Here is an 18,302-nt window from a genome sequence, read left to right on the forward strand (position 1 = left end):
GAACTGGCTAGTAAGCCATGTGCTGTTGGCTGTGAGATTTAAATCAAATATATATGAATTATTTAAAAAATATTAGCCAAGGCTGGGCGCAGTGGCTCACACCTGTAATCCCAGCACTTTGGGAGGCCAAAGTGACCGGATCACCTGAGCTCAGGAGTTCAAGACCAGCCTGACCAACATGTTGAAACCCTGTCTCTACTAAAAATACAGAAGTTAGCCAGACATGGTGGTGGGCACCTGTAATCCCAGTTACTTGGGAGGCTGAGGCAGGAGAATTGCTTGAACCTGGGAGGCAGAGGTTGCAGTGAGCTGAGATCAAGCCATTGCACTCCTGCCAGGGCAAGAAGAATGAAACTCTGTCTCAAAAACTAGCCAAGAGTGATGGCTCACACCTGTAACCCCAGCACTTCAGGAGGCCGAAGTGGGAGGATCTCTTGAGCCCAGTAGTTCGTGACCAGCCTGAGCAACGTAGCAAGACCTCATCTCTACAAAAAATTTAAATGCATTAGCAGTGGTGGTGGCACATGTCTATAGTCCCAGCTACTTAGGAGGCTGAGGCAGGAGAATCGTTTGAGCCCAGGAGTTCGAGGTTGCAGTGAGCTATGATTGTGCCATTGCACTCCAGCCTGGATGGCAGAGCCAGACCCTATCTTCCCTCCCCCGAAAAAATACTGTAGTATTGCCTTCATAGGTTAGGTACCCCCACAAAATAGACTCCAAGACGCTGAGATTTGCACACTAAAGGTTTCTTGGTGAGCTCTCCTGGAACAACAGCTGTGAGGATAAGGGAAGCAGGAATGTGGGGAGGAGAATTGAGGTAAGGGGTCCAGGTCTTCATCCGCACTCCCAACCCCCATCAGACAATCATTGACTAGCTGTAAGTCCTCAGCAGCCAACACCCAGGTGTGGGGAACAAGTGCCTTGATCCTAACGTGGGGCCTGGGTGCTGGTACCCCACTCCAAGCTGTCTGCTACAATTGCTCACTTCCCAAGAATCTCCACATGTATTATCCCATTTTACCTAGCCACTAGCCAGTGAGGTAGCCAGGACTAGGTAGGGGGCATTCTTCCCTGTTAGTATGCAGGAGAATTGGAACTTCTGAAAATGTGAAAGGCTTGTCCAGAGCCGCTTGAGACTTGTCTCTGGCTCCCACCCAGAGTGATCTCTACTTAGCAAACTGTGTTCATTTGTTCTTACATCTAGAGTCTGTAGCATTGTGGAATACAAGAATGAGAAAAGATAGTGAAGGCCAAGTCGTCCAGCCACCTCACTTTAAAACCTGCCAGGCATGGTGGCTCACACCTGTAATCCCAGTACTTTGGGAAGCCAAGGGAGGAGGATCACTTGATCTCAGGAGTTTGAGACCAGCCTGGCCAACACAGCAAGAGCCTGCCTCTACAAAAAAATTTTTAAAATTAGCCAGGAGCAGTGGCTCATGCCAAGAGTCCCAGCTACTTAGGAGACTGAGGTAGGAGGATTGGTTGAGCTCAGGAGCTCAAGGCTGCAGTGAGCCATCATTGCACCACTGCACTCCAGCCTGGGAGAAGGAGTGAGACCCTGTCTCAAAAAAAAAAAAAAAGTAAAAATGTAAGAGAACAGGCTTGGAGAAAGGGGACAATTTCACTAAAGTCAACCTGCAAGTCTGTGCCAGGGCCCGATTTTATGACCAGATTTCCTTCACCCAAGAGCCAGTTTATATTACCTAGGATGTACTGGGCACAGTGTGTCACACAGGAGCTACAGACATGGGCAGGTTACAGGCCCTGTCCTGGGGGATTTTAGAATACAGTAGGTTCTTTTCTCTTTTTTTTCTTCCTTCCTTCCTTCCTTCCTTCCTTCCTTCCTTCCTTCCTTCCTTCCTTCCTTCCTTCCCTCTCTCCCTCCCTCCTCCTTTTTTCTTCCTTCCTTCCCTCCTTCCTTCCTTCCCTCTCTCCCTCCCTCCTTTTTTTCCTTCCTTCCCTCTCTCCTTCCCTCCCTCCGCCTCCTTTTCTTTCCTTCCTTCCCTCCCTCGCTCCCTCTCTTCTTTCTTTCCTCTTTCCTTCCTTTCTTCTTTTTCTTATCTTTCTTTCACATCTTACCCTGTCACCAGGCTGGAGTTTAGTGGTATAACCAACCATGGCTCGCTGCAGCCTCTACCTCCCAGAAGAAAGTGATCTCCTACCTCAGCCCCCTGAGTAGCTGGGACCACAAGCATGTGCCACCACACCCTGCTAATTTTTGTATTTTTTTGTTGAGACAAGGTCTTGCCATGTTGCCCAGGCTGGTGTCTCCACGAAAATCTCATCTTGAATTGTAATCCCCATAATCCCCACATGTCGAGGGAGAGACCAGGTGGGTGGTGATTGGATAATTGGGGTGATTTCCTCCATGCTGTTCTCATGGTAGTGAGTGAATTCTCACGAGATCTGATGGTTTTAGAAGGCAGTTTTCCCTGATCTTGCTGACTCTCTCTCCTGCTGCTTTGTGAAGAAGGTGCCTGCTTCCCCTTCCACCATGATTGTAAGTTTCCTGAGGCCTCCCCAGCCATACGAAACTGAGTCAATTAAACCTCTTTCCTTATAAATCACCCAGTATTTCTTTATATCAGTGTGAAAACGGTCTAATAAAACACAATATTTTAATATTATTATTTATAATAATAAAACGGTCTTGAACTCCTGCCTCAAGCGTTCTTCCACCTTGACCTCCCAAAGTGCTGGGATTACAGGCATGAGCCACCATGCCCTGCTCACTAGTTTTCTGCAGTCTCATTTTAATAGTTTTAATGAGACAGAGAGAATGAAACTTTTTGTTCTAGGCCGTCTCTCTCATATCGCCTTGAGAAGTCTGAATCAGAAAAAATAGCATACTGAGAGCTGGGTGCGGTGGCTCACACCTATAATCCTAGCACTTTGGGAGGCTGAGGTGGGCGGATCACCTGAGGTCAGGAGCTCGAGACCAGCCTGACCAATATGGTGAAACCCCATCTTTAAAAAAAAAAAAGAAAGAAAAAATAGCATACTGTTGCTTCAAAATGAGTAAGCAGTATTCTCCCTGTGTTCCAAACTGCCAATTAGCTGGTGCTTATAAAGTTAAATACTCCTGGAAAATACACATGGACTACTCCTCCCTTGATTTTTCCCAACATTCATTTCCAGACTAGTGTTATAGTAGACATGCCTAAGACTAAGAAAGCAGGCCTCCTTTCTTTTCCTCCTTCTCTTTAAATGACTTTCCAATGTATCCACAATCTTCTATTCTGTATCTAGGACACAAGATAACAGTTGTATGGAGTAAGGTGGGGAAGGTTTGGGTTGATGAAGTCACAGACCTATCCCCACCGCAAACCTTCACGGTGTTCATCCCATAGCTAAGACCAAAGTGATGCATGTCTACCCAGGGACAAGTGGAGGACATTTGCCCACATCTCATTTACCTCTCCCCACTGGCATTTCCGAGTCAAAACTTATTTCTTGGTGATGACTGATTACAGTCCCTTGTTTCTCTCCTCTACTAGAGTGGTTAGTCAGTTGCCTCAACTCTATCTAATAAACCAGGTGATACTCTGGTTTCTCTTCAGATCACATAAATCTTTCACCTTTTACTAAAGATTCCTGTGGAGAGGAGCAACTTTGAGTTTTTAGCTAATTTTTTGAGGCTTTGATTTAGCAAAACAGTATAAAGAAGAAAATAAAATAAAAGGGAAAAAACAATGGCTCGGTGCGATGGCTCGCACCTGTAATCCTAGCATTTTGGGAGGCCGAGGTGGGTGAATCACATGAGACCAGAAGTTCAAGACCAGCCTGACCAACATGATGATATCCCATCTCTCCTAAAAAAATACAAAAATTAGCCAGGCATGGTGGCACACACCTGTAGTTTCAGCTGCTCAGGAGGCTGAGGCAGGAGAATTGCTTGAACCTGGGAGGCAGAGGTTGCAGTAAGCTGAGATCACACCACTGCACTCTATCCTGGGAGAGAGTGAGATTCCATCTCAAGAAAAAAAAAAAAGCAACAACAACAACAAAATCCAGGTGAACCTGATAAAACCTGATAAAAACTTCCTATCAACCATCAAAGTTTCTCAGAGAGCTGCCCATTGGGGCAGAAACCTACATGTATGTCTGGCCTAGGAAAGAAAGCCCCAAAGCTGCTAGAACATGCCGTTAAGAAATGTGCGTGGGAGCGTAGACCTTAAAAGTAATTAGACTGCAGGCCAGAAAATAATTTTAATGCAAAGTAGAAAAGATCAGTCCACCTCTTCATTTTCCTTGCTCTTGCTCTGTCGCCTCCTCTTTCCTGTGTCTTTGAGAAGGTGGGAGAAGCAGGTAGTATTTCCACAGCAGCTGTCCGTATAGGAAAGTGTCTCTCATCTTAGTAGCTTGCTACCAGATCTGGGGCAATGCTAGTGTCCTTTAGATCTGGGAGCTGACATGAAACAATAAAATAATTTACATGTGGTTCATTGCCTCTACTAATTCCATCTCTTCCTCCTTGTAGTTACGAGGCAGCTGCATTATCCTTGGACTCACAGGGACCCAAAGTTGCTTTTAAAGAACCTGCAAAATAAATGCATAATGGGGAAGAGCGAACTTAGGAGTGGCAGAGTAGAGAAGAGGGGAGAAGAGCCTGGGTTTTTGAGAGTATCTCCTTTCTAGCCTGAAAGTAGGAGGAGGAGGGGAAAGGTGAATTTGGGGAAGGAAGGCAGAAAACAGAAAAATGTACCTTCTCTGCTGAGAGACTTTGTTTGCCATTATTCATGTTGATGTTCTTCATGGAGATGAGGGTGATGCTGTCTTTCTCTCCATTGGCTGTGGAGCAGCTGGGGGAGGAAGGGGGTGTGGGTTAAAGAAAGGAGGAGGGCAGGGCAATGGGGAGTCAAGGAACTGTGAGGTTGTTGAGCCTTAGACCTTTGTCCTGAAAAATCTATATTTTGGTGGTGGACCATTGTGAAATGAGAATGTACTTTGAAGACCAAAGGACTGCATTTATTTATTTATTTATTTAGAGATGGAGTCTCACTCTGTCGCCCAGGCTGGAGTGCAGTGGTGCGATTTTGGCTCACTGCAACCTCCACCTCCTGGGTTCAAGCGATTCTCCTGCCCCAGTCTCCTGAGTAGCTGGTATTACAGGCATGTGCCACCATGCCCAGCTAATTTTTATATTTTTTAGTACAGACAGGATTTCACCCTATTGGCCAGGCTGCTCTTGAACTCCTGACCTCAAATGATCTGCCCGTCTTGGCCTCTCAGAGTTCTGGGATTACAGGCATGAGCCACTGCACCTGGCCAAGACTTGCGTTTAAATTTTGGTTTTACTACCTACTACTTGTTTGATCTTGATCAAATTACAACCTCTATTAAAGCCTCAATTTTATTTTTTTATTTTTTATTGAGACAGGGTCTTGCTCTGTCATCCAGGTTGGAGTGCTGTGGCACAATCACAGCTCACTGCAGCCTCAACCTCCTGAACTCATACAATCCACCTCTCTCAGCTTCTCCAAGTACTGAGATTACAGATGTGAGCCACCACACACGCCAAAGCCTCTTCTTATTTTTTTATTTTTCCAAGATGGAGTCTTGCTCTGTCACCCAGGCTGGAGTGCAGTGGCACAATCTTGGCTCACTGCAACTTCCACCTCCCAAGTTCAAGCAATTCTTCTGCCTCAGCCCCCCAGTAGCTAAGATTACAGGCGCCCACCACTACACCTGGCTAATTTTTGTATTTTTAGTAGAGGCGGGGTTTCACCATGTTGGCCAGGCTGGTCTCGGACTCCTGACCTCATGATCTGCCTGCCTTGGCCTCCCAAAGTGCTGGGATTACAGGCATGAGCCACCACACTTTGCCCAAAGCCTCAATTTTTAAAATGTATAATGAACTAATGTCTTGGTTTACACCCATAATCCCAGCACTTTGGGAGGCCAAGGCAGAAGGATCACTTAAGAGGAGTTTGAGACCAGCCTGGGCAACATAGTGACATCCCATATCTATTTAAAAAATAAAAATTAGGCCAGGTGCGGTGGCTCACCCCTGTAATCCCAGCACTTTGGGAGGCCAAGGCGGGTGGATCACCTGAGGTTAAGAGTTCGAGACCAGCCTGGCTAACATGGTGAAATCCCATTTCTACTAAAAATACAAAAAATTAGCTGGGCATGGTGGCACACGCCTTGACATGCTGAGGTGGGAGGATCATTTGAGCCCTGTTGGCATCATTGTGCTCCAGTCTGGGCAACAGAGCAAGTCTGTCTCTTTTAAAAAAAGAAAAAATTAGGGGGAGAGAGGGAAGAAAAAAAAATTAGGCTGGGTGCGGTGGCTCACACCTGTAATCCGGCACTTTGAGAGGCCTAGGTGAGTGGATCACCTGAGGTCAGGAGTTCGAAACCAGCCTGGCCAATGTGGTAAAACCCATCTCTACTAAAAAGTACAAAAATTAGCTGGGCGTGGTGGCAGGCGTCTGTAATCCCAGCTACTTGGGAGGTTGAAGCAAGAGAATCGCTTGAACCTGAGAGGCAGAGACTGCAGTGAGCCAAGATTGCACCATTGCACTCCAGCCTGCGGACAAGAGTGAGACTTCGTTTCAAAAAAAAAAAGAGTAATACATACCTTGAATAATTGCTATAAAGATTTGAGGTAATATTATACAATATATACATTTATGTTTGGCACATAGTAGGTACAAGTGGTTCCTAAGCTTAGAGAGAATGTCTTTTTATATTAGAATCTGAATTCCCACACTTACATGATGGGGTTATAGAGGCTTAGCTCTAGGAGTGAAGAGTCCATCTCCTGTCACTGCAGTGTTCCCTTTCAGGTCTGCCCCTGTCCTGCCCACCCCAGCTGTGGCCTCAGGGGAGCCTATCAGGATTGTATGTGTGTGTGGAGTGAGGGGTGTGTATGTGTGGTATGAGGTAAGTGGTGTGAAGTGTATGTGTGTGTGGTGTGGAATGGGGTGTGTATGTGGTGTGTGTGTGTATGTGGTATGAGGTGTGTGTGTGGTAGGGAGTGTTTGTGTATAGCATAATGTGTGTGTGTGGTATGGGGTGTATGAGATGTATATGTATATGTGGTGTGTGTGTATAATATGGGGTGCATGTGTGTTTTGTGTGATGGGTGAGTGTGTGGTGTGTGTGGTTTGGGTGGGTGTGTGGACTGTGTAGTACGAGGTGTTTGGTGTGTGTAGCGTTAAGGTATGGAGGTGTGTGGTGTGTGTGGTTTGGGTGGGTGTGTGGACTGTGTAGTACGAGGTGTTTGGTGTGTGTAGCGTTAAGGTATGGAGGTGTGTGGTATGTGTATAGTATAAGATATGGAGTGTGTGTGTGGTGTAGGGCGTGTGTGTGGTATGGAATGATGTGTGGTGTGTGTGTGGTGTATGTGTGTGGTTTGGGTGGGCATGTTGGGTATGAGGTGTGGGGTGTGTGATGTGTGTGGGATGTGGGTATGTGTAGTGGGGTAAGGGATGTGTGGTGTGTGTGTGGTGTGGGTGGGTGTGTGGGGTATAGGGTGTGGGATATGTGTGTATGTCTGTATAGTATAGGATGTGTGTAGTGTGGTGTGTGTGTGTGTTTGGTGTGGATGTGGATGTGTGGGGTATAGGGCATGCTGTGTGTTTATGCTGTGTGTGGGATGTGTGTGTATAGTATAGTATGTGTGTGGTGCATGGGGTGTATGTGGTGTGGGGGTATGTATGTGCAGTGTGGGGTATGGGATATGTTATGTGTTTGTGGTGCAGGTGGGGGTGTGTGTGGTATGTGGATGTGTGTGTGGTGTGTGTGTAGTGTATGGGTATATGTGCATGGTGTGGGGTGTGGGATATGTTGTGTTTGTGGTGTGTGTGTGAGTGTAGGGTATGTCTGGTATGTGGGTATGTGTAGTGTGGGGTATAGGGTGTGTGGTATGTTTGTGGTGTGCATGGGTGTGTGTGTGTAGTATGGGGTATGTGTGGGGTGTGAGGCCTATGGTATATTTGAGGTGTGTGTGAAGGGGTGTATAGCATGGGGTGTGTGGTTTGTGGGTTGTGTGATAGGTGGGTATGTGTGTGTAGTGTGGGGTGTGGAGTGTGTGGTGTGTTTGTGGTGTGTGTGGGGAGGTATGTATACTATGGAGTGTGTATGGTGTGTGATGTGTGGGGTGTGTATGGTGTGTGGGTGTGTGTGTGGTGTGGGGTGTGTGTATAGTATGGGTTGTGTGTGGTGTGTGATGTGTGGGGTATGTGTGGTGTGTGTGTAGTGTGGGATGTGGAGAGTGTGGTATATTTGTGGTGTGTGGGTGTGGGTATAGTATGGAGCGTGGGTGGTGTGTGATGTGTGGGGAATGTATGGTGTGTGGGTATGTGTGTGTAGTGTGGGGGATGGGGTTGGGGTATGTTTGAGGTGTGTGTGAAGGTGGTCTCTATAGTATGAGGTGTGTGTGGTATGTGGGGTGTGTGTGAGATGTGTGGGTGTGTGCATAGTGTGAGATGTGGTATGTTCGAGGTTGTGTGTGTATAGTATGGGGCATGTGTGGTGTGTGAGGTGTATGGTATGTTTGTGATGTGTGTGTGGGTGTACATATAGTATGGGGTATGTGTGTGGTGTGTGGTATGTGTGGTGTGTGGTGTGTGGGGTGTGAGTGGTGTGTGGTGTGTGTGTCTGTAGTGGGGTGTGGGTCATGTGGTGTGTTTGAGGTGTATGGGTGTGTGTGTGATGTATGTGGAGTGTGTATGGTGTGTGATGTGTGGGGTGTGTATGGTGTGTGGGTGTGTGTGTGGTGTGGGGTGTGTGTATAGTATGGGTTGTGTGTGGTGTGTGATGTGTGGGGTATGTGTGGTGTGTGTGTAGTGTGGGATGTGGAGAGTGTGGTATATTTGTGGTGTGTGGGTGTGGGTATAGTATGGAGCGTGGGTGGTGTGTGATGTGTGGGGGATGTATGGTGTGTGGGTATGTGTGTGTAGTGTGGGGGATGGGATTGGGGTATGTTTGAGGTGTGTGTGAAGGTGGTCTCTATAGTATGAGGTGTGTGTGGTATGTGGGATGTGTGTGAGATGTGTGGGTGTGTGCATAGTGTGAGATGTGGTATGTTCGAGGTTGTGTGTGTATAGTATGGGGCATGTGTGGTGTGTGAGGTGTATGGTATGTTTGTGATGTGTGTGTGGGTGTACATATAGTATGGGGTATGTGTGTGGTGTGTGGTATGTGTGGTGTGTGGTGTGTGGGGTGTGAGTGGTGTGTGGTGTGTGTGTCTGTAGTGGGGTGTGGGTCATGTGGTGTGTTTGAGGTGTATGGGTGTGTGTGTGATGTATGTGGTGTGTATATGTGTAGTGGGGTGTGGGGCATGTGGTGTGTTTGAGGTATGTGTGTGTGTGTGTGTGATGTGTGTGGTGTGGTGTGTTTGTGTGTAGTAGGGTGTAAAGCATGTGGTGGGTTTGGGGTGTGTGGGTATGTGTGTGATTATGGAGTGTGTGTGTGTGATGTGTAATGTGTGTGATATGTGGGTATATGGGTGTGTGCACTGGGGTGTAGGGCATGTGGTGGGTTTGAGGTGTGTATGTGTGTGATTATGGGTGTGTGTGGTATGTGGGTGTGTGTGGAGTGTGTGTGTGGAAGGCAGGAAGGGCTGGCTCCCTCTGGGAGCTGGGGTCTGGGTATGACATAGAAGATTCTTCTGATGGTCTTACCTTTCAGACAGCCCTGAACTCCCAGGTTTCTGAGGATCTGTAAAAAACCGAAGGCACAGGTTGGGGGTCACAGGCTGTAACTCAGAAGTCCAGGCTTCCCCTCAAAGCCCACCAGGGGTCCCCCTGCTCATGGAGTGGCACTCATGTGCCATTCCTTCCCGTAGCTACAGGGGGTCCCTAAGGGCAGGGCGCACACCTTCAGACTCCTTGCTCTTCCGACACTTGAACCTCAGGCTCACCACAGCGACGAGGATGATCACCACAACCACCAGGATGACAATGAAGCTGATAACACCTGAACAGAGGAAAGAACGGGGTGAAGGGGAGCCAGCTGGGGATATAAAGGAGTCAACAAGAGTCCGGCATTCCCTTCCTAGCTAAGTACTGTGTAGACAGACTCCAGGAGCAAAGTGAGTTCCACTTCTCCGCTGAATAGCTGAGCTTTTAGCCTGCCGCCCCCAAGCCAGAGTGGGCTCTCCAGCCTGACTCCATCCCCCCATGAGAGCATTGAACCCAGCACAGCCAAGAAGAGCTGTCTGGAGGGCCAGGGGTCCCCCTCCCACAAGGGCCTTCCTCACCAGCCAGAACCTCCTGGAACAAATGGGTGAGATTTAAACTTGTGTTTCCAGACCTAGAGTCCAAGTCAATTCCAGGAGTGAGGTTTCCCACCATGTCCCACCTTCTCCTCCCGCTCTCACCAAATGCAGCCACAGTGAGCACAGTCTCTGACGTGGGTTTGGGCAGGATGGTCACATCTTCTCTTGTGCTCAGGCTCACCGTGGTTGAATTAGGAGAAACATTTTGAGATGTGTCTAAAATGGAGTGGGGTCAGGGGCATCAGGGAAGGGGACTGATACAGCCTATCAGAGAGAGCTAGCTTCCCTCCCGCTTCTGCCTTCCTAGGGATTTATGCTGCAGAGCTGGGAGGCCAGACTGGGCAAAATAGAGCTGTCTGTGTTGTGCCATGGTTGAGGTGGGAGGAATGCTTCTGCTCAGGTACAGATCCAACAAGCCAGGCTGCCTGTTAAGGGGCACAGGCTTCCGGCCCTCTTAAAAAAATGCTATGTTGGCTGGGCACGGTGGCTCATGCCTGTAATCCCAGCACTTTGGAAGGCTGAGGCGGGTGGATCAGGAGTTTGAGATCAGGAGTTTGAGACCAGCCTGGCCAATATGGTGAAACCCCGTCTCTACAAAAAAATACAAAAATTAGCCAGGCGTGGTGGCACATGCCTGTAGTCTCAGGAAGCTGAAGCAGGAGAATCGCTTGAACCTGGGAGGTGGAGTTTGCAGTGAGATGAGATCACACCACTGCACTCCAGCTTGGGTGACAGAGATAGACTCCATCTAAAAAAAACAAAAATATACTAGGTGGGCCTGGTGGTGCATGCCTGTAATCCCAGCTACTTGGGAGGCAGAGGTTGCAGAGAGCGGCCGCACCACTGCACTGCAGTCCGGGCAACAGGGTGAGACTCCTTCTCAACAACAACAAAAAAAGGTGCTATGTCACCTGTCTTCCCTCCTCAGCCCATTGTACTTCAGGCCCAATTACTGTTCCACTCCCTTATCTCTCCTCACTCCCTGATCCTAAATAAGTCTGGGAGAGTAAAAAATCCGAGAGCTGAGGGATAAGATGAGAGAAGGGGCCACAGGCATCTCCTGCCGCCTCCTCTTCGGGGTGAGCGCAGCAGGATATACCTCCGTTTGTGCCTCCACCTCTTCTACTGCTGGGGACACCTGCGCCTGCGCCATGAAACAGCATGACCAAGAAGGGGCATCCCACACCAGCTCTTCTTCCTCGCTGCCTAGCCAGGGCCAACCTGCCCTACCTCAGAGGAGTCTAGCCCTTTCCCAGCCTTTTCTGCCTCCCTTTTCCTTCATTTTGGGGTCTCCTTCCCCTCTCTCTCCTCTCTGGCTATGCATTTCTCAATCTCAAGTCTAAATTCCTTTTCCTTCATTGTGACCAGGCCCAAGTTCCTGTTTCTACACCCTGCCAAGCCTCTTTCCTGAACCAGGTGCCGCTGATGTGGGTCCTGACTCCTGCAGCCTCCTGAAGAGGGTGGAAGGAGCCCATCCAGATGGAACCCAGTGTCCTTCACCACTGCCCCTGCCCTGGGCACTCACCAAGTCCTGATGTGTGCATCTGTGGCTTGGCCCAAGTGACGCCTAGCCAGGTTGGGGAGAGCCCATCTGCGGTGCCTGTCCTTGACATCATGGGTTTACTGGCTGCCATGGGGGCCTGCGCCACCTTCTTTGGAGCTGCTGTGAATGAGGAAGCATGTGTGGGCCTGCTCAGGGCCTCAGCCAGCCTGTGCACCAGAAGGGCTCTTCAGTCCGAAATCTTCCTCTTCTTTCCTGCTTTCAGTTCCAGAAGGGGCCATTCTCTCATTCACCTCTGGGCAGTTCCCTCCGCCTGGAATTAGCCCCACTACCCTCCATCCCACAGTCTCCACATGCTCAGCTGACCCTTCTGGCTCAGCTTCAGAGGCCACTTGCTGGAATCATCCCTGGCCCCCCAAGTCTGAAGTGACTGATATGTGCCTGGGCTCCCACGCGTCTGCTTGTGCCCACCGCAGCCCTTCTTACTCTGCATGTCATCATCAATGTGAGGTTCTGTTTCCTTGTCTGTTCCCCCACCCCGCCCCAGGCTATATTCTCTTTTAGAGCAGAAATTGTGTCGGGTTCCTCCCCGGACCTCCCTGGATGGCGTTTGTAGTCTGAATGGCACAGTACCTGGGGTACCGGCGCTGGGCACATGGCTTGGGCTGTTAGCTTCTGAGGAAGGGATGTATCCTGCAAGGATAGAGGCAGATGGGGAGTTGGAGGTGGGGAAGGTTTGGTGACACCACACTCCCTCACCCATCCAAGAACCCTGGGCTCCAAGCAGGTCTGAATGAATGCAGGAGCAGGGACCTCAGCAACTGCACTCACTCACCTGGGTTGGGAGAAACGGGCTCTGTGGTCAGACTTAGGCTGCTGGAGCCTCCTGAAACAGATCATCTGAGGCTGAGGGGTGTGCTGCCTCCTACTGTTCCATCTCCCTGTCTTCTTCCCTAGATCTGTGTATCTTTCTCCCTACCTCATCCCCCATCCCTCACCCCTAACCATTTGCCTCTTTTTTTCTTTCAAGGCACATGAGACTGGGCCAGGCTGAACAAAAAAATCTTTAGATTAGCTCAGTCTTGGTGAGTCCTGAGAGCTCCCCCTCCAGCCCCAGCCACAGCTACCTGAGGTTAACGCTAAACTGGCATAGGGCTCCTCTCACCCTTCCTAAGCTCCTAGGTCTACATGCTGGAGTAGACCCATGCGTTTGGTCTTACCCTGAGAGCTAGAGGTCTGGGTCGCTGTGGGCTGGGAGTTGTGGCCTGCAAGAGAAAGCAAAACATGTATCTTGGTGAGTCCCCAGCTCAGCACAGAGCCCAGAGAGGAATCCTTAGAACGCCTTCTGGCCCAGCCTGAGCAACATAGCAAGACTCTGTTTCTAAAAAAAAAAAAAATTTTTTTTTAATTCTCCAGTCATGGTAGTGCACACCTGGAGTCCTAGCTACTCAGTGGTGGGGGATGGGATAGGGAGAAAGACACACAGATCTAGGGAAGAAGACAGGGAGATGGAACAGCAGGAGGCAGCGCATCCCTCAGCCTCAGATGATATTTGGGAGGATTGCTCGAGCCCAGAGGTCTTGGCTGGCTGCAGTGAGCTATGATTGCACCACTGTACTCTAGCCTGGGCAACAGATGGAGACCCCATCTCAATAAGAAAGAAAGAAGGAAGGAAGAAAGGAAAGAAGGAAGGAAGGAAGGAAGGAAGGAAGGAAGGAAGGAAGGAAGGAAGGAAGAGAGAAAGAAGAAAGAAAGAGAAGAAAAGAAGAAAGAGGAAGAAAAAAGAAAACAGAAAAAATCGTTTTGGCTTTCTGAGCCTACCATGCTGGAAGGCAGACACACTAGGCAGAGGGCTGTAGCTGACAAGTGCCGGCTTCCTCTGAGATTATGACTCAATAGCATAATCACCACCACTTCATGGCTCAGGGTTCCAGAGTCCTTTCCTGTCTCTTCAATCTGACATGGGCATTTTACCAACCTGACGCAGAGTCAGGGGAAGGTTATTTTAAACTAAGGACATTTCTAAGGACAGAGGATCAGTGACCTGTCACACCTAGACAAGGAAGGGCCCAGGACTCCAGATCTCTAGGCTCATGTTTACCCTAAGCCACTGTCATCCTGGTCCTGCCCCCAGGGAAGGGGCTGAGCGATGAGAAGGTGAGTGAGATGAGGATGGGGATTAGGGCTTGTATCGTTTTTTTTTTTTTTGAGACGGAGTTTCGCTCTTGTTACCCAGGCTGGAGTGCAATGGCGCGATCTCGGCTCACCGCAACCTCCGCCTCCTGGGTTCAAGCAATTCTCCTGCCTCAGTCTCCTGACTAGCTGGGATTATAGGCATGCACCACCATGCCCAGCTAATTTTTTTTTTTTTGTATTTTTAGTAGAGAGGGGGTTTCACCATGTTGACCAGGATGGTCTCCATCTCTTGACCTCATGATCCACCCGCCTTGGCCTCCCAAAGTGCTGGGATTACAGGCTTGAGCTGCACCCGGCCCGGGCTTGTATCTTGGCTGGAGGAAGGGACCTGCGCAGGAAGGAAGTTCTGAGGTATATATGCGAGGCAGGAAAGCTCTAGCATGAGCAGCCCGTTCACTGTTACAGGCAGAGGATGCGTGGGAAATGGCTGTTATTGACCAAACCTAGAGAGGGGTCAGTCACCAGGAGTCCCTAGTCAGAAGCACTCACTGGCTTTTTTGTAGGCACATGTGTGTCTGCGGGGCTCTATGCAAATGTGTGTGCATGCTCCTGTGCCCCTGTGTGTCCCGCTGTGTATGTGGAACCTGAAAGGTCAGGTTGCATTTGCTCATTTTCCACAATGAAATCATTCTTGAAACCTGTGAACAATGTGAAAGGAAAACAACGTAGGGAAGTGGAGCCGCCCAGTTGGGTTCCCGTCCCTCTGCTTGAGCAGGGACTGCAGCCCCTGGCCTGGCTCTCCCACTCCCTTAGTCTCTCACCATCAGGGAAGCATTCAGCCCAGGCCTGGGTGGACAGAGGCGGCCAGGTGCCAGGGGCCCACCCCAGCCTGTGGCAGCCTGCTGTTCTGCTTATTTTTCTTAAGCCACTGCCTTCCTCCATGGGGCTATCACTTGGATAGTGTAGAATTAATTGTTTCCAAGTGTAAAATTGCCAAACCCTGGGCCATGTTTTTCTAGATCACCATTCCCTTTTTGGGGGAGGGGGGATAGTCAAGAGGGGAGTTAAAATTTATAGGAAGCCCAGGCTAGAGAAAACGCTTTCTAGCTGGGGATGACTCTGGGAGAAGCCTTTTAACCCAAGGCATGTCCTGAAAACATCTATCAGTTCCTAATCCAACATATCTAATGTAGTTTTTTTTATTTTTGGAGATCGAGTTTCACTCTTGTCAACTAGCCTGGAGTGTAGTAGTGCCATCTCAGCTCACTGCAACCTCTGCCTCCTGGGCTCAAGTGATTCTCCTGCCTCAGCTTCCCAAGCAGTTGGCACCTGCCACCATGCCTGGCCAATTTTTGTATTTTGTATTTTTAGTAGAGACAGAGGTTCACCATGTTGGCCAGGCTGGTCTCAAACTCCTGACCTTGTGATCCACCTCGGCCTCCCAGAGTACTGGGATTACAGGCGTGAGCCACTGCGTCCAGCCTAAATGCTGTAAGGTTATAACTTAGTTTTTGGTGGGAAGGCACAGGGAACTGCCCTCCTGCATTTATCTAGAAAGAAAACTTTGGTGGCTTGGGAAGAGTTCCAAAGTCACAAGCTTCAAGACCCAGTAGCCTGACCTTTCTCTGCCTCTTGCCCCTCCCCCTACCCAAACTTCTTGTCAGCAACAAAGATCCCTCTGTGAGTAGGGGAGGGGCTTAGGGAGCATCTGTGTCTACAGCCAGGGGTGTCTCTGACAACTGGGCATGCAGAGACCTGAGGAGCTCCGGCCGCAGGAATTTCTGATTTCCCTGGTCTCCCCTCTCTAATCCTTGTCTGCTTTGTTCCCTTCTAGTCTATCTCCACACCTCCCCCACCATTTTCCTCAAGAGCATAGTTTAGTAGTTAAAATCATGAATTTTAGATTCTGAGAAGCCTGAGTTCAAGTTCTGGCTTTGTCACGGTCTGACCTAGGCCTCAGTTTTCCTTACTTTAAAGTGCAAGTGACCAGCCTGGGCAACATGGTAAACATTGTCTCTACAAAAAATACAAAAATTAGCCAGGCGTGGTGGCATGTGCCTGTAGCCCCCAGCTACACAGGAGGCTAAGGCAAGAGGGTTGCTTGAGCCCAGGAGGTCAAGGCTGCAGTGAGCCATGATCATGCCACTGCACTCTGGCCTGGGCAACAGAGTGAGACCCTGTCTCAAAAATAACTAAGTAAAATGCAAGAGGTATTAGTACTTCGCAAGTTGTCATGAGGGAAGGAAAACACATATGAAGCACTTAACACAGTGCCTGACGTGCTCAATGAACGCCAGACACTTTGGTTTTTGCCCCTTTCTCTCAACTCCTCCAAGTCTCAGGTCTGCCCTGCCTCTGGGTATCCACAGCCAAGTCCCTTTGTGGGCCTAAATATGCTCAGGGTTCCTCAGTCCATCAAGATGAAGGAGCCAGGAAGTGCTCTGAGTGCTTCAGGATGAGAAGTTAGGAAACGGGGTGGTGATTGTGGCTTGGGTAGAGCTGATACAGGGCATTTCAGAGCCCTGGCACTTGCCTGGGAGAAAACAGTGGGTAGGGAGGCTGAGAACAGTGTAGGCCTGCAAAAATGCCACCTCAGGAGCCTCACCTGCAGTTCCAACAACAGCCTAGACCCCCAAACCAAGACCTGTGTGACTCTGTCCTGGAGGGGGTAGGTGGGGATGGGGACAATCAGAGTTTTGTCCTCCAGCCCATGGGCTTTTAGAGAAATGCCTGACCTCTCTGAGAGGCAGCGTTCTGGTACTCTGGCCCTCTTACCCACCACCGACGGGGGACCACCACCCCACCCCATCCTCTTGCATGCTCTTTCCGCTGCTTTGAGCACAGAGGACTTGTGGAGGGTGAGGTGGTGGCTGGGCAGGGATGGTCAAAGGGAAGTTGCTGCCCTGTGAGTCAGAATGTCCTGGACTTGTCATGATTCCCAGCAACTGCTCCCTGATGAGAGGACCCCTATGAGCAGCTTCACAACTCATTGGCTGGCAGAGCCTGTCGGAGAGGTACCATTTCCGAGTAGCCTCCTCTGGAAGTCATCTCCTCTAGCCCCCTGGACGTGAGAATGTTATGTACATCCTCCTTGGTGAATAGTTCTTTGTATAGTGTCTAACTTGAGTCCCTCTTGCTGTGATTTAAGTTGAAAATCAACATGTGGAATTCCTAGGTTGTTACTCCTTATGTGAAAGGAGAGAACAGATCCTCTGTGAAGCCCAAGGTGCAGACGATTTGTGTTAGAGCAGTTGATAGAGTAGCCGTCGTCAGCCCGGCCCCAAGATCAGAGGGTGAGGCTCCACAAGCAGCCACAGGTGTCTCGGGCCCGTGCACATCCTAGAAGGAGCTTTTGAGCCTGGAACTCGCACTAACACAGCTGCCTCTCACAGTTGAGGAGGCCAGCCTCTACAGGAAGCCCAGCTCCCCGTGGACAATTTCCCACAAGAGGGTTTCAATGTAGCTCCATTTTACCCCTGCCTGGTAGTCAGGACCCCCCAGTCCCACTGATCCCCTTCGTGGAAAGGCTCTGGAATTTCCCTTGAGCACAGCCCTGGATGGAAAGTGTGGCCGGCGCCCAGGACGGCCAGCTGCAGAGAGGAATTGGGAGGGAAAGCAGCAGGGGCCTCTTACCTCGGAGCAGGAGAAAGCCCAGTATCGCCCAGCAGAGCTGCGTGGCTCCTGCGGTGCCCATGTCAGCTGGGTATGTGGCGGGCAGGCAGCAGCTCAGTGGAGGCTCTGTCCATAGTGGAGAAGAGAGAGGGAGTGCTGGGGCGGGGTGGGGGTGGGGACTGGCTCTCCAGGAGCTTCCTGTCAAAGAATAGAAGGAAACACGTTGGGACTAGTTCCAGGGGCCCTGCTCAGCCGTGTCCAGATGAGGACGTGAGGCTGCAGCAGGGACTGTGCCCGCCCAGCATGGCCTCTAGGGCCTATGCATGATGACCATCCACAGCCACCTGGCTCCATCCCCATTCTCTTCTCTTCCGAGGGGTCCATCAGGTCTCACCACAGACCATCTGAGGGTTTTCCTTGAATCTAACACCAATCCCACCCCATACTGTTTCAGACGGGGTTCTCTTCCAGGATTCAGCCTGGAAACCCAGCCCACCAGCCGCCCATGCTCTGTGGACTCTGAATTCTCCACATTCCTCTCCTTCCTCAGGGATCCCAATGCAGATAGGACTCCCTACATCTTTCAGAGGGGCCCTACACCCATGATTATTTTTTCTTTTTTTTAGAGATGGAGTCTGGTTGGGCACGGTGGCTCATGCCTGTTATCCCAGCACTCTGGGAGGCTGAGGCAGGAGAATCAAGAGTTCAGGAGTTTGAGACTAGCCTGGCTAATATGGTGAAACCTCATCTCTACTAAAAATACAAAATTTAGCTGTGGTGGCGCACACCTGTAGTCCCAGCTACTCGGGAGGCTGAGGCAGAAGA

At 49.9% G+C, this 18,302-nt stretch overlaps 1 protein-coding gene and 1 non-coding gene across 11 annotated transcripts; one reads left to right on the forward strand and one right to left on the reverse strand.

Moving 5' to 3' along the window:
* The first annotated feature begins 3,540 nt into the window (after positions 1-3,540).
* LOC118151765 (U5 spliceosomal RNA) lies at positions 3,541-3,656 on the forward strand. Its single transcript, XR_004740176.1, has one exon. It is a non-coding gene; the product is annotated as a U5 spliceosomal RNA (small nuclear RNA).
* A 534-nt stretch (positions 3,657-4,190) lies between these two features.
* Positions 4,191-17,632, reverse strand: ECSCR (endothelial cell surface expressed chemotaxis and apoptosis regulator). Of its 10 annotated transcripts, none has more exons than XM_035292153.3 (10): positions 17,499-17,632; positions 12,950-12,994; positions 12,565-12,615; positions 12,363-12,422; positions 11,754-11,888; positions 10,331-10,444; positions 9,829-9,927; positions 9,633-9,669; positions 4,706-4,802; positions 4,191-4,539 (listed from the first exon to the last, which is right to left on the reverse strand). In XM_035292153.3, the coding sequence occupies exons 1-10, from the start codon at positions 17,557-17,559 to the stop codon at positions 4,531-4,533; spliced, it is 708 nt and encodes a 235-aa protein (XP_035148044.1). In that variant the 5' UTR covers positions 17,560-17,632; the 3' UTR covers positions 4,191-4,530. The 10 variants fall into 10 exon arrangements, with proteins under 10 accessions (XP_035148044.1, XP_035148045.1, XP_035148043.1 ...); XM_035292154.3 differs by having other exon boundaries at positions 10,331-10,408; positions 11,754-11,891; XM_035292152.3 differs by having other exon boundaries at positions 11,754-11,891.
* Between the last annotated feature and the right edge of the window lie 670 nt (positions 17,633-18,302).

This window comes from Callithrix jacchus, chromosome 2, assembly GCF_049354715.1.
Source record: "Callithrix jacchus isolate 240 chromosome 2, calJac240_pri, whole genome shotgun sequence".
NCBI classification, from domain to species: domain Eukaryota; kingdom Metazoa; phylum Chordata; class Mammalia; order Primates; family Cebidae; genus Callithrix; species Callithrix jacchus.